Source organism: Oncorhynchus tshawytscha, linkage group LG30 (genome assembly GCF_018296145.1).
Source record: "Oncorhynchus tshawytscha isolate Ot180627B linkage group LG30, Otsh_v2.0, whole genome shotgun sequence".
Taxonomy (NCBI): Eukaryota; Metazoa; Chordata; class Actinopteri; order Salmoniformes; family Salmonidae; genus Oncorhynchus; species Oncorhynchus tshawytscha.
In genome coordinates this window covers 16,368,763-16,384,821 of record NC_056458.1, presented here as the reverse complement: position 1 = coordinate 16,384,821, position 16,059 = coordinate 16,368,763, and the positions used below count along the sequence as shown (strand labels likewise).

General features: G+C 43.8%; 1 protein-coding gene across 1 annotated transcript; it reads right to left on the bottom strand.

Annotated features, from left to right (window-relative positions):
- Window positions 1–4,122: 4,122 nt before the first annotated feature.
- LOC112236570 (myelin protein zero-like protein 2) lies at window positions 4,123–15,414 on the bottom strand. Its single transcript, XM_024405166.2, has 4 exons — window positions 15,146–15,414; window positions 8,919–9,088; window positions 7,619–7,829; window positions 4,123–6,521 (listed from the first exon to the last, which is right to left on the bottom strand). Exons 1-4 carry the CDS (start codon window positions 15,198–15,200, stop codon window positions 6,043–6,045), a joined length of 915 nt encoding a protein of 304 aa, XP_024260934.2. The 5' UTR covers window positions 15,201–15,414; the 3' UTR covers window positions 4,123–6,042.
- Window positions 15,415–16,059: the final 645 nt, after the last annotated feature.

Genomic DNA, 16,059 nt, shown 5'->3' with positions numbered 1-16,059 from the left:
TGCCTCTCCCCCCTCTCATGTTCCCATACTTTTTGGATTGCAATTGTGGAGAGAATCAGTACAAGTCTGGACCTCCCAGTTCCTGTCAGGAGTGGACCTACAGGATTCTACTACAGCTGCTCAGCACAATTTGACCTTTATCAGTGTCATCATTAACTAACCGGATGGGTATCTGACTAACCTGCAGAGGACTTGTACTTTGAAAACTGTGACTGGACTTTCAAAAGTGGCCAGCTGGAGGTAACTGCCAGTAAAGCATGGTTCTGCTTCCGTCGCAAGTGAATTGCATTGTGATCTGTTATTCATAAGAAAGGTTATTTCCTGTGTTTGGAACTATTTATTTCTAGTCTTTATAAGGGGTCGTGGAGAACATTTCACGAGCCGTCTACACATTTCTCTTTCAAACGGATTTAAATCAGATACATGAAGTATGTTTTTTGCCTTTCATCTGTCAGTTAAGTACTTTCTGAAAATCTGTTAAAACAGGGACATTTCTAAGAAGTACTAGAAGTATAGTTTTTCTGTAAATGGTGTGTAGATGCAGTGTGTTGGGACACAGACAGGGAGAGGGGGGCAGGTAGAGGTTGTTTATGCCAGGGTTTCTCTAACTCGGTCCTGGGGATTTCATTTTTTTTACCCTAGCATTACACAACTAATTCAAATAAACAAGGCTTGATGATGAGTTGGTTATTTGAATCAGCTGTGTAATGCTAGGGCAAAAACCAAAAGGTGCACCCAGGGGGGACCCAGGACCGAGTTTGGGAAACCCTGGTCTAAGCTAACGTGACGTGGACAGAGATGAGAGAGGGCTACTGAGAGATGGTGCCAGACACTTTAACTTCACCCCAGTTAAAATCATGATCAATCAATGCAATAGGAAGTGGAGTGTATTAAAGTGTCTGCGTCCATCCGTAGCGTCAATAAGTAAATATGAGATTGTGTCTAGTCAACACATGGCTGCAGGACATTACGGCAACAGAGCTGGCACCAGGCAAGAGGACAGCAAACACACACCACTGGTAAATTATAGAATAGGATAGAACTACAAAATAAGTGCAAGATTATCTAGAATTCTGAAAAAAATAGTTTGCGGTTATGTGTGTGTGTGTCTGTCTGTGTGTGTGTCTGTCTGTGTGTCTCTGTCTGCCTGTGTGTGTGTCTGTCTGTGTGTCTCTGTCTGTGTGTGTGTGTCTTTCTGTCTGTCTGTCTGTCTGTCTGTCTTTCTGTCAGTCTGTGTGTGGGGAAGGCCCATATGGGAGGTGCTGTGACTAGGTACACTGCTCTTCCACCAGAGAATAATTGCATCAGAGTTGGGAACGCTTCCAGAACTGAGAGAAGAAAACCAGAAAGAGAAGGGTGCTGCAGACCTGTGCAGTGGTCCCAGAATTACACTCATCAGATGTACACACACTCAGAAGCACCACCTTCATCACTCATACAATATACATTCAACGCACTAATATTCACAACCATACATCCACAAGAGACACCCTCATTCTAAAACATACACACACCCTTGAATGAGTAGGTGTCCTCTGCAGTCACTGCATCAGTGTCTGCTCCAGGGGGAGGAGATGGGCACAACCTGATTTACTGCAGCACATGAGCACGCACACACACGTATACACACACACACCCTCATGTATACAAACACACTATCACACACACTATTATAAGCACATTCTAGATACCTACGTACACATACTAAGTTTATCACGTTGTGCTTAGGACAGCAATCCAGGCATTCCATCTTGAGGACACACAGGTACACTGCTGCATACATGTGAACACACATAGACTCAAGCATAAGTACCACTAAGAGTACCTGCAGCGTTAACATTAAAGCAAGGAACAACCATTAACAGACTGGGACAAGGCTAAACAAAACTCTCGCAAAGTGATTCCTGATTCCCTCCTTTCCCGCTCTCTCTTCCTCTCTTTCCCTTTGTTCAAGGTCAAGGTCACTGACTAATAATTTTGTCTCATGTACTTTTACTCTATAAATGATCTAGTTCTCAAACAAACACAATGACCTAACCACAAACTGTAACTCACAATATCAGGGAAAACCTATTTCACAGTAAATCCAACAAATGATACTGTATCTTTCGAGACTAATTAAAATATCTCCATGTCTTTCTGTATGATGTGTATATAATTGTGTATACTTATGTAATATGTGTATAATTATGTAATATGTGTTTAATGTGTATACTCTTTCTGGGTGTGTACTGTATGTAAAGGTGAATCAAGGTTTTGAGTTGTGTGAATAAAGAGTCTTCTGTTCCACCCCCAGTGTATCTGTCTGAACAATCTATCATCCTTAGTCAGAGTTAGTTAGATTATCAAGGAGGCAGCTTTTATTTCAGCCCAACAAAGCCCTGCAAAATACACATCCAATGGCAGGTCCTCACATGTCACTGGGCTGGTCCAAGACTCTCTAAACCAGGGTTTTCCAAACTCAGTCCTGGGCTCGCCTCAGAGGGTGTACGTTTTGGTTTTCGCCCTAGCATTACACAGCTGGTTCAAATAACCAACTAATCATCAAGCTTTGACTATTTGAATCAGCTGTGTTGTGCTGGGGCAAAAACCAAAACGTGCACCCAGGAGGAGCTCTAGGACCGAGTTTGGGAAACTCTGCTTTAAACCACACAACACCTGCCTGCTCACACAGGCACTACCCAGCCTGGCCTGACCCCGGCCGTGTTGGTGTGGCTGTCTCTACAGCAGGAAGGCTACACACTTGAAAGCGTATATTAATGTGCACAGTAAAGATTATACTTCTGGTGAAGTGTTTTAAAATGGGACGCAACATGGAACAAGGTGGCACCCTCTTTCACAAAACTGGTCCAATGATAGGACCCTGCCATTGTGATAGGCAGCCAATGATAGGACCCTGCCACTGTGATAGGCAGCCAATGATAGGACCCTGCCACTGTGATAGGCAGCCAATGATAGGACCCTGCCACTGTGATAGGCAGCCAATGATAGGACCCTGCCACTGTGATTGGTAGCCAATGATAGGACCCTGCCACTGTGATTGGTAGCCAATGATAGGACCCTGCCACTGTGATTGGTAGCCAATGATAGGACCCTGCCACTGTGATTGGTAGCCAATGATAGGACCCTGCCACTGTGATTGGTAGCCAATGATAGGACCCTGCCACTGTGATTGGTAGCCAATGATAGGACCCTGCCACTGTGATTGGTAGCCAATGATAGGACCCTGCCACTGTGATTGGTATCCAATGATAGGACCCTGCCACTGTGATTGGTAGCCAATGATAGGACCCTGCCACTGTGATAGGCAGCCAATGATAGGACCCTGCCACTGTGATAGGCAGCCAATGATAGGACCCTGCCACTGTGATTGGTAGCCAATGATAGGACCCTGCCACTGTGATTGGTAGCCAATGATAGGACCCTGCCACTGTGATTGGTAGCCAATGATAGGACCCTGCCACTGTGATTGGTAGCCAATGATAGGACCCTGCCACTGTGCTTGGTAGCCAATGATAGGACCCTGCCACTGTGATTGGTAGCCAATGATAGGACCCTGCCACTGTGATTGGTAGCCAATGATAGGACCCTGCCACTGTGATTGGTAGCCAATGATAGGACCCTGCCACTGTGATTGGTAGCCAATGATAGGACCCTGCCACTGTGATTGGTAGCCAATGATAGGACCCTGCCACTGTGATAGGCAGCCAATGATAGGACCCTGCCACTGTGATTGGTAGCCAATGATAGGACCCTGCCACTGTGATTGGTAGCCAATGATAGGACCCTGTCACTGTGATTGGTAGCCAATGATAGGACCCTGCCACTGTGATTGGTAGCCAATGATAGGACCCTGCCACTGTGATTGGTAGCCAATGATAGGACCCTGCCACTGTGATTGGTAGCCAATGATAGGACCCTGCCACTGTGATTGGTAGCCAATGATAGGACCCTGCCACTGTGATTGGTAGCCAATGATAGGACCCTGCCACTGTGTTTGGTAGCCAATGATAGGACCCTGCCACTGTGATTGGTAGCCAATGACAGGCAGCCACCTCTCGGTTTTCTCTTTCATGCCTCCATTTAAGTACTGTATCTATCTTGCTATAAAACCACCATCTTTTGAGTTAAAACCATCAAAACAAGCATTCCTTTATTGAAAAACACACACTAAAATAAATCTCTCAACCTTATAAAACGTGTGATAAAATATACAGTTTTGATCTTTACAAACACATACATGAAATAAATCAATAGAATCATTCATGGAATTCTTTACCAGGAGAATACTGTTTCCAGTCCCATGGGAGGGTAATGGGGCTGGCTGGCGGCAGCTATTGATCAGGTGAGACATAACACATCAGATTGGATAACTGCACAAGCAGGTGAACAGATCCAGCACCTTGTAGAGTCTCCTGCTAGAATGGACTGACGATGTCCTCATGATTGGGTCAGTGACATCGTCATGTTTCTCCTAAACGGAAAGTCATACTCATGTACACTATAGGAGTGAGCGGCAGACTGGGGTGTTGGCAGTGTCTTGGATAGACTCCTCTGTTCATGTGGCTCATGGGCAGCTTTGTAATACAACAGGAGAGGCAGAATATGAGAGAGGGAGAAACCTTTGAGACCACAACACCCATGATCCTCAGTGTGGACACAGAGGGAGAAAGATGGAGCTGCTTCCTATAATGGACACATGGTGGCAACATCAGTTCACAAAAATGACAGACCCATGGAAAACAGGCTCCTTTATGGAAAACAGGCTCCTTTATGGAAAACAGGCTCCTTTATGGAAAACAGGCTCCTTTATGGAAAACAGGCTCCTTTATGGAAAACAGGCTCCTTTATGGAAAACAGGCTCCTTCATGGTAAACAGGCTTCTTCATGGTAAACAGGCTTCTTCATGGTAAACAGGCTTCTTTATGGAATGGTGGGGTTCTTCATCTACATTCAAAGATGTATCACAGTTCCTTTTATATCCAGAAGTAATAGGCAGTCATTTAAGTTGTCATTTTGCAGGAAGCAGGAGAGCGTTGGCCAGAAAAACTAAATGGCAGATAGTCACTGAAAACTCCTGGCCCAGGAAAGCTTCCAAAAGCCTTACTGCCCAATGCCCTTAGCCTTAACATTAGCCACTGCCAGATACAGGGCTTCCACCAGCCCCTGCCCTTACCTTAGCAACCCCCAGATACCACAGGTTTAACAAAAGTGTTTCACTGACTTAACTCACCATGGGACCTTGACCATAACCACAAAACACACTCGCAAATTTGCTGTCAAAAACATTATTTTTGGAATGATGTCCATATGAGCCATTAGCTCAACTGTAGAGGAATGTTGATTATTCAAGTGGTAAAATAATTCTGTAAACGAATTTGGTACAAATGGCTACCATCCCAAATGTGATGAAGAAGAAGATGCACACTGGAGCAAAGAGTTGCTGAACCAGTCTGCTAGTTGAGTTGGATGCCACCACATCAAGAGACTGCAGCTGGTGCCAATTCAGCCATATCTAACAAGAGTTAATGTAGAGAAGCACAGACAGACAGACATAACAGGCCAGGCCAGGCAGCTGGGCCAGCAGTCCCAGTGTGAGTTGATGTTAGTGAAAAAGTTCCAAAGAACAGCAATTTTGGTTAAAAAAAATCCTCCAACATACTGGTCTCTTGGACTATTACTCAGTAAAATAATTGACTCAAATAGACTACTAGTAGTCATAATACTACATAGTTAATATACAATAACATAGCTGTTTGTTAAAAAACATGAAATGGTGCCTGAAAAAGTGGTGGAATGTAAAGGGATCACTAATACTGGGTTAAGTTCAACTACAGTAGCAAGTTGAGTCTGAATGGCGACTCATGTGAGCAGACGGTAGAAGAAAGCAGGAACCCCCCTCATCAGTCCTCCCAAACAGAGTGGACCTGGAATGGCCAGCCCCTCTAGTCAGAGACCAGTCCATCCAAACAGGACACCTCACCCACACCAGCAGAGGTAGGGAGGGGATTTGCCCCTGACCCCTGGACCCCCCTAGACCCCTCAACACACTGTAGGGTCCTTCCACTCCTTCTTCTCCCTGGCATTTAGCTCTCTCTCCTCTAGGACACTGGCATTTAGCTCTCTCTCCTCTAGGACACTGGCATTTAGCTCTCTCTCCTCTAGGACACTGGCATTTAGCTCTCTCTCCTCTAGGACACTGGCATTTAGCTCTCTCTCCTCTTGGACACTGGCATTTAGCTCTCTCTCCTCTTGGACCCTGGCATTTAACTCGCTCTCCTCTAGGACCCTGGCATTTAGCTCTCTATCCTCTAGGACCCTGCCATTTAACTCTCTCTCCTCTAGGACCCTGGCATTTAACTCTCTCTCCTGCAGTTCCCTCTCCTGCAGCTCCAGGTCTGTGTTGGCGTGGCGGTTGAGTTTGCGGTACTTGAACACCACAAAGATGCCCAGCACCACCAGGACTATGGCGATGGCTGCCCCGATGGCTACAGCCAGCATGCCTATCTCAGAGACGGAGACTGGAGGGAGCAGCACAACACAACACAAACACACACACAGCAATACATTAGCACTGACTGGCATTCCTCAATAACCCTTTACTGGTAGACTTACAGTGGGGCAAAAAAGTATTTAGTCAGCCACCAATTGTGCAAGTTCTCCCACTTAAAAATATGAGAGGCCTGTAATTTTCATCATAGGTACACTTCAACTATGACAGACAAAATGAGAAGAAAAAAAATCCAGAAAATCACATTGTAGGATTTTTAATGAATTTATTTGCAAATTATGGTGGAAAATAAGTATTTGGGCAATAACAAAAGTTTATCTCAATACTTTGTTATATACCCTTTGTTGGCAATGACAGAGGTCAAACGTTTTCTGTAAGTCTTCACAAGGTTTTCACACACTGTTGCTGGTATTTTGGCCCATTCCTCCATGCAGATCTCCTCTAGAGCAGTGATGTTTTGGGGTTGTTGCTGGGCAACACGGACTTTCAACTCCCTCCAAAGATTTTCTATGGGGTTGAGATCTGGAGACTGGCTAGGCCACTCCATGACCTTGAAATGCTTCTTACGAAGCCACTCCTTCGTTGCCCGGGTGGTGTGTTTGGGATCATTGTCATGCTGAAAGACCCAGCCACGTTTCATCTTCAATGCCCTTGCTGATGGAAGGAGGTTTTCACTCAAAATCTCACGATACATGGCCCCATTCATTCTTTCCTTGACACGGATCAGTCGTCCTGGTCCCTTTGCAGAAAAACAGCCCCAAAGCATGATGTTTCCACCCCCATGCTTCACAGTAGGTCTGTGAGAGCCAGAAATCTTGCTTGTTTGTAGGTGACCAAATACTTATTTTCCACAATAATTTGCAAATAAATTCATAAAAAAATCCTACAATGTGATTTTCTGGATTTATTTTCTCATTTTGTCTGTCATAGTTGAAGTGTACCTATGATGAAAATTACAGGCCTCTCTCATCTTTTTAAGTGGGAGAACTTGCACAATTGGTGGCTGACTAAATACTTTTTTGCCCCACTGTATATAGTACATTTTAACATAGAGTAGTTATTTGTGAACTTACATTAATTGTCAGGCTGACTGACTGGCTGACTGACCTTTGTGGACGACCCTGAGGGTGACCTCTCCATTGATGCCGTGGACGTCAGGCAGGTTGCGAACCTGGCAGGTGTAGGTACCGTTGAAGGTGAAGGGAACGTCCTGGAGGCTGATGGAGGCGTCCTGTCTCAGGATGTCCCCCGACCACACCACATGGCCCTTAAACCGCCCCTCTGTAGGGGGGTATGCCGTATCCTGGTAGTAAAACACCTGACACACACACACGTTTTAAAGAATACATACATTAATAAACATGACACACATTCACAGTGGTTCAAGAAACATAAAGTGATGACTCAATACTCACTAGATTTTGATTTCACTCATTTAAGAACATGTACTACAAAGGTGTGTTCCCATGTCTAACCCTGTTTTCCCCCTAATTCAGACACATTCGCTGCATGTCTAACCCCGTCTTCCCCCTAATTCAGACACATTCGCTGCATGTCTAACCCCGTCTTCCCCCTAATTCAGACACATTTGCATGTCATGTTTTCTAACCCTGTTTTTCCCCTAATTCAGACACATTCGCTGCATGTCTAACCCTGTTTTCCCCTAATTCAGACACATTCACTGCATGTCTAACCCTGTTTTCCCCCTAATTCAGACCCTGCATGTCTAACCCCAGTGCATGTTCCCCTAATTCAGACACATTTGCTGCATGTCTAACCCCATGTCTTCCCCTAATTCAGACACATTCGCTGCATGTCTAACCCCGTCTTCCCCTAATTCAGACACATTCACTGCATGTCTAACCCCGTCTTCCCCTAATTCAGACACATTCGCTGCATGTCTAACCCCGTCTTCCCCCTAATTCAGACACATTCGCTGCATGTCTAACCCCGTCTTCCCCCTAATTCAGACACATTCGCTGCATGTCTAACCCCGTCTTCCCCTAATTCAGACACATTCACTGCATGTCTAACCCCGTCTTCCCCTACTTCAGACACATTCGCTGCATGTCTAACCCCGTCTTCCCCTAATTCAGACACATTCGCTGCATGTCTAACCCCGTCTTCCCCTAATTCAGACACATTCACTGCATGTCTAACCCTGTCTTCCCCTAATTCAGACACATTCACTGCATGTCTAACCCCGTCTTCCCCTAATTCAGACAGATTCACTGCATGTCTAAAGCCGTTTTCCCCTAATTCAGACACATTCGCTGCATGTCTAACCCCGTCTTCCCCCTAATTCAGACACATTCACTGCATGTCTAACCCCGTCTTCCCCCTAATTCAGACACATTCGCTGCATGTCTACTGTTAGTCCGGCTTCCAGTGTGGAAAGGTCACCCACCGACTCCTCGTCTCCCGGGGCCAAGGGACGGAAGTTCCAGGAGACAGTCACAGAGGAGAGGGACACGGGGTGTTTGGACTTAAAGGTGCACTTCAGTCTCACTTCTGTCCCGTTCACTGCTTCCACCTCATTGGACATAAAAACCTCCATCCCACCGACTCGCAGCACACCTGAAACAAAGAATGGACCCAATGAGACATGCAGGCACAGATATACAGTGCAGTATACACTATATAGAATAAATGCATTTAAATAACCCTGAGAACAGCATTAGCAAGCACCTTATCAAAGTCCTCATAGAATGTTCAGAGTACACTACTAAACACAGAAATCTTTATTTCACAGCTTCAAGGATGCATATGACCATGAGAAGGTTGATAGTGGTTTTTAAAACAAAATGTCTGTTTACATATCTTCAGTTTAAACTTAGCTCACTTGCTTCAGTATACACAATACTATACCATGTATCTTCAGTTTAAACTTAGCTCACTTGCTTCAGTATACACAGTACTATACTGTGTATCTTCAGTTTAAACTTAGCTCACTTGCTTCAGTATACACAGTACTATACTGTGTATCTTCAGTTTAAACTTAGCTCACTTGCTTCAGTATACACAGTACTATACCGTGTATCTTCAGTTTAAACTTAGCTCACTTGCTTCAGTATACACAGTACTATACCGTGTATCTTCAATTTAAACTTAGCTCACTTGCTTCAGTATACACAGTACTATACCGTGTATCTTCAATTTAAACTTAGCTCACTTGCTTCAGTATACACAGTACTATACCGTGTATCTTCAGTAAACATGGCCTTGACTTCCAAGAACCAATTGGTACACTGACTACACTCCTCAAATCACTGGAGCTGTAATGTAGCTCACAAAGTGTACCCTCCCTCCCTTAAATGATGCATTTTGTACACAGTCAAACTCTTCAAGCGTGTCTCCTCTCCTACAGTACTTTATGTAGTCCAGTGTGGACTAATCACGACAATAAACTGAGCTAGAGTTCTAATTCACACTTAAGTCAAACACAAAGAAAACTGAAAGAGCAAATAAACTATATATCCAGGATGTATCACATCCGCTGTGATTGGGAGTCCCATAGGGCGGCGCACAATTGGCCCAGTGTTGTCCAAGTTTGGCTGGGGTAGGCCATCATTGTAAATAAGAATATATTCTTAAATGACTTGCCTAGTTAAATAAAGGTTAAATAAATAAAATAATAATAATAAAATTAGAAAGAAGGTGGAATGGCCCTGTAATGATTCACTCAGCATTCCACTGCTGTGCCAGGCCCTCACTGTGTTATATGTGTGTGTGTTAATGTGCATTCCACTGCTGTGCCCCCACTGTGTGTGTGTGTGTGTGTGTGTGTGTGTGTGGTTAATGATTGTAGGTGTTCAGTCCAGAGGTCCACCTATGGGAGACTGAACCAGCCAGGGACTATTAAAGGATTCTGATAACGCTGTTCTGGCAAACATTCAATCTTACATCTGTATCCATTGGCACGGACAAATAATTAATGCTATTCAGGGATTTTGGTGGGAATTCAGGTAGCCTATTCAATTTATTATCAAATTTAACTATTTGTTTCTTAGAATACACTGATATAGCCTATGCATATTCTAATTGTATCAGGTACAGTTTTTAAAAAATATATTTTGTGTTAAAATAAAGACAATTATATGCCTCATTTGCATAAATACAACAGGTGTATTTGCATACATGAAACATTAACATAAATAGGAAGATGGCTGCAACCACCAAAACCATAGTCTACTGAGCCACACAAACCCTTGTCTACTGAGCCACACAAACCCTTGCTGTCACTCTAGGCCTACCTGTACTCACCTGCGCTGTCTAGACTGCCTCATAAATTACTGTTGTTGTTACGTTCTGTTGCATAATTCAACAAGTGTGTCAACAGCAGTATTTTTTCTCCGTGATGCTGATGACTATTTTTGTCCACTTATACAGGACTAATAAAGACCCCGTGGCTATGGTGGTGAGTAGTTGACTCAAAGAGAGATAAAGACAATAGTTGAACAGTGTTGCACGAATTAATTTCTTCAAAAATTAAGGAGAAGCAGCAGAGAGAGAAATTGTATTTGTTTTCCCTCCAGTTTCAGTTTTACTTATACTAGCTAATGCAGCCTACTCAAGGACCTGACTCTAACGGACAGGAATGATATTTTTGTTAGCTAGCTGGCTAAGGCTATCCAATACGCCAACTCTTTCAATTCAAGGCAAGCTTTTGATTTTAACAATTTATCGTCACCGGGTCCAGGCTGTTTAACTGCTAGCTGTACACTACTGCGTGATTCTACACATCGATTGGATTGTGGGTTTGCTAACGCTTTAGTTCTAGTAGCTACACTATGTATACGAAAGTATGTGTTCACCCCTTCAAATTAGTGGATTTGGCTATTTCAGCCACACTGACAGGCAGGGGGCGCAACTTTTGTTTTAGAAGTGGGGGGGACATAATATATATATATATATATATTATTTTTTAATACTGTCAGATAAACACTCCAAACTGTCAGATAAACACTCCTACCCGACTGCTCGGAGGTGTCCGCATGGTCCTAAAGCACACCGTTGCCTCGTTTTGTATGACATTCCAATTATAAAACTGGGGGGGACAAGAAAGCTATTTCAGAATGTGGGGTGGGGGGGGCATGTGAAAGTTGCACTCTGCTGACAGGTGTATAAAATTGAGCACACAGCCATGCAATCCCCATAGATAAACATTGGCAGTGGAATGGCCTTACTGACTTTCAGTGACTTTTGAAATTGGCACCTTCATTGGATGGCACCTTTCCAACAAGTCAGTTTGTCAAATTTCTGCCCTGCTAGAAATGGCCTGGTCAACTGTAAGTGCTGTTATTGTGAAGTGGAAAAGTCTAGGAGCAACAACGGCTCAGCTGCGAAGTGGTAGGCCACACAAGAATGGGAACGCCAAGTGCCGAAGCCTAAGGTCACCATGCGCAATGCCAAGGTTCGGCTGGAGTGGTGTAAAGCTCGCCACCATTGGACTCTGGAGCAGTTGAAACTTGTTCTCTGGAGTGATGAATCACGCTTCACCATCTGGCAGGGGGACGGATGAATCTGGGTTTGGCAGATGCCAGGAGAACGCTACCTGCCCCAATGCATAGTGCCAACTGTAAAGTTTGGTGGAGGAGGAATAATGGTCTGGGGCTGTTTTTTATGCGTCGGGCTGGGTCCCTAGTCCCAGTGAAGGGAAATCTTGACGCTACAGCATACAATGATATTCTAGACGATTCTGTGCTTTCAACTTTGTGGCAACAGTTTGGGAAGGCCCTTTCCTGTTTCAGCTTGACAATGCCCCGTGCACAAAACGAGGTTCATACAGAAATGGTTTGTCAAGATCGGTGTGGAAGAACTTGACTGGCCTGCACAGAGCCCTGACATCAACCTCAAACACCTTTGGGATGAATTGGAACACAGACTGTGAGCCAGGCCTAAATCGCCCAACATCAGTGCCCGAACTTCACTAATGCTCTTGTGGCTGAATGGAAGTCCCCGCAACAATGTTCCATCTAGTGGAAAGCCTTCCCAGAAAAGTGTTATAACATGCAAAGGTGGGACCAACTCCATATTAATGCCCATGATTTTGGAATGAGATATTCGATGAGCAGGTGTCCAAATACTTTTGGTAATGTATATGATGTTAGCTAATATGGCGACACCGATGTAGGCTGTGTGTTGTAGTTATGGTATGAAGGTTTGGCTTGGAGAGGTTTTTTTGCCTGATCACAGACAGCTGTTGTGTTGTGCACTGAACTCCACAAGCAAAGGGAAAATGTGCGAGGAGGAGAGAGCATAGATGTGATGCTGCTGTTTGTATGGCTGCTATGAAAGTGAACTGTGTGTGCGGGTGATTAGGGGTGTATTCATAACGCCAATTCTGTTGCAAAACGTTTCTTAATACTTGACTGCAGTGGGCTAAATCAAGGTCACACAGAATTTCTTGGTAGTCTTAAATAAATCCACTTTGAAACAAAACTAAAAACCTCACACACATGGTTATGGGCTTAAAAAAAAGAAGACACCTGTACAATGTCAGATATAGAGTTGAAATGTATTCAATTTTGAGTTTGCATCCCAATATTACACATTATATGCATCACAGAAAACTAACAGAACTGTTTGACATAGAAACACTCGATTTCCTGCTATTTAAAAAAAAAATGTTATTAATAAAATATTAATAACATTCCACCCATGAGGCCACCAGGTAATTTGACTGCAGAAAAGGGCTACAAGGAACGAAACTGGGATGGACCTACCTGAATTCTTAGTTCTTATACACTGAACAAAAATCTAATCACCATATGTAAAGTGTTGGTCCCATGTTTCATGAGCTGAAATAAAAAATCCCAGACGTTTTCCATAATATTTATTTTATGCACAAAAGCTTGTTTCTCTCAAATTTTGTGCACAAATGTGTTTACATCCCTGTTAGTGAGCATTTCTCCTTTGCCAAGATAATCCATCCACCTGACAGGTGTGGCATATCAAGAAGCTGATTAAACAGAATGATAATTACAAAGGTGCACCTTGTGAAGGGGACAATAAAAGGCCACTCTAAAATGTGCAGTTTTGTCACGCAATACAATGCCACAGATGTCTCAAGTTGAGGGAGCGAGCAGTTGGCTTGCTGACTGCAGGAATGTCCACCACAGCTGATGAAACTGTGGGTTTGCAGTGCCGAAGAATTTCTGCATAAACTGTCAGAAACAGTCTCAGGGAAGCTCATCTGCATGCTCGTCGTCCTTACCAGGATCTTGACCTGACTGCAGTTCGGCGTCGTAGCCAACTTCAGTGGGCAAATGCTCACCTTCGATGGCCACTGGCACGCTGGAGGAGTGTACTCTTCATGGATGAGTCCCGGTTTTAACTGTACTGGGCGTTGTGTGGGTGAGCGTTTTGCCGTTGTCAACAGAGTACCCCATGTTGGCGGTGGGGTTATGGTATGGGCAGGCATAAGCTACAGACAATGAACACAATTGCATTTTATCAATGAGAATTTGAACGCACCGTGATAGACCCTAAGGCCAATTGTCGTGCTATCCATCCGTCGCCATTACCTCATGTTTCAGCATGATAATGCACGGCCCCATGTCGCAAGGATCTGTACAAAATTCCTAGAAGCTGAAAATGTCCCAGTTCTTCGATGGCCTGAATACTCACCAGACATGTCACCTATTGAGCATGTTTGGGATGCTCTGGATTGACGTGTATGACAGCGTGATCCAGTTCTTGCCAATATCCGCCAACTTCACACAGCCATTGAAGAGGAGTGCGACAACATTCCACAGGCCACAATCAACTCTATGTGAAGGAGATGTGTCACACTGCATGAGGCAAATGGTGGTCATAGATTGACTGTTTTTCTGATCAACGCCCCTAAAAACTTTTTTATGGTATCTGTGAGCAACAGATGCATATCTGGGGGCGGCAGGGTAGCCTAGTGGTTAGAGTGTGTGACTAGTAACCGGAAGGTTGCGAGTTCAAACCCCCGAGCTGACAAGGTACAAATCTGTCGTTCTGCCCCTGAACAGGCAGTTAACTCACTGTTTCTAGGCCGTCACTGAAAATAAGAATTTGTTCTTAACTGACTTGCCTGGTTAAATAAAGGTAAAATGAATAAATCAAATTACCAGTCATGTGAAATCCATAAATTAGGGCCTAATGAATGTATTTAAATTGACTGATTTCCTTATATGAACTGTAACTCAGGAAAATCTTTGAAATTGTTGCACTTTGCATTTATATTTTTGTTCAGTGTAGATGGGTGCGAGAGGGGGTGCTGTGGGATTATTTAAAATACTCTAATAATTATCCGAGATCTTTGGCCTGGTCTACCTGAAAAACATGTCAATGTCGAAGCTATTCTATAATGATAAAGTATACAGAATCAAGAGTAGGTTACTCATTATCATTATGATGGAAATTAGATTTCACAAGCATTTCGCTACACTCGCATTAACATCTGCTAACCATGTGTATGTGACAAATAAAATTTGATTTGATTAGATAGGGGCTCTGTTCACCTGAACTGTAGACATTTGAGCCCTACAGTTGCTGGAATCAATGTTTTCACAGAATAATACTAGGCCCAAGTGTTCATGTATAACTCCACATGGTGACTAATTGGACTGAAATCAGAAATTAAGGAAGTAACTTCGAACTCACCTGGCACTGCAAATCCACCCAGAAGCGCGAGGAACTGTAGCCATGTCCGATACATCGGATTGGCAGTTTGCTCAGGCCTTAAAGACTGACAAAATGTCAAACAGTTACTAGAAACCTCCAAAATTGAAAGTTCTAAGGGTCACGCAAGGATTACCTCAACAGGTTTTTGATAAAGTAATTTAGCGCTATGGACTCGGGAGTCTGAAAGCACAGGCGATGTGCGCACTAGGACTGTAGGCGGCGTCATAAATAGGCAGCATCACACACTTTTTTGCCTTTGCCAGTCTGGAGGGCGGGTGATGTACAGTCTTGTCAAACCTGTTTGACCAAAACTATGTGTAAAGTATTCCTACTGCTGCTACAGGCCTACTTTTACCCGCAGGCAAAATCTGTTTTTCTTCCGGTAATTTCCATCCAATTGTGCATGCATGTGCAGGCAGTAGCAATGCACATACTAGTTAGGCATTTGATGTCCCTGGGAGAATATAAAGGTATTATGTCCCAAGCGCCAGAACCAATATTAAGGTACGATCTCTCACGCTGGGACAACATTTAGGTATAATGTTCCTATGAGGTCTCTGGGACAACATATTGTTTATTTTCAAAACAACTAAAGCAAAGGTTTTGTCACTTTATTGGGTGCACTATGCAGCCACAGCGACGGCTGCCACCCGGTGGACATTTCTGTGTATTACACTAAAACCTGAAAATCATCTTCAAGCTATAATTTACATTCCAACCCACTAAATAAAGATACTGATATATTAATGATCGGAAATCATGTCAATAGATAATGCTTTTAAATGTGATACCTACCTAGTATTAAATGAAAGCCAAGAGGCGGAAAATGCTTCAATGGGAGATACACGACTCATCTCAAACCCTCAGAGGTAGTAATCAAACTTGTGGGGAGA

Coding starts and splice junctions, on each gene's coding strand:
- LOC112236570 (XM_024405166.2), bottom strand. CDS start 15,200: ATGTATCGGACATGGCTACAGTTCCTCGCGCTTCTGGGTGGATTTGCA. Junction 7,830..8,918: donor CCCCGGGAGACGAGGAGTCG/GTGGGTGACCTT, acceptor TGTGTGTGTCAG/GTGTTTTACTACCAGGATAC. Junction 6,522..7,618: donor CCTCAGGGTCGTCCACAAAG/GTCAGTCAGCCA, acceptor TGCTCCCTCCAG/TCTCCGTCTCTGAGATAGGC.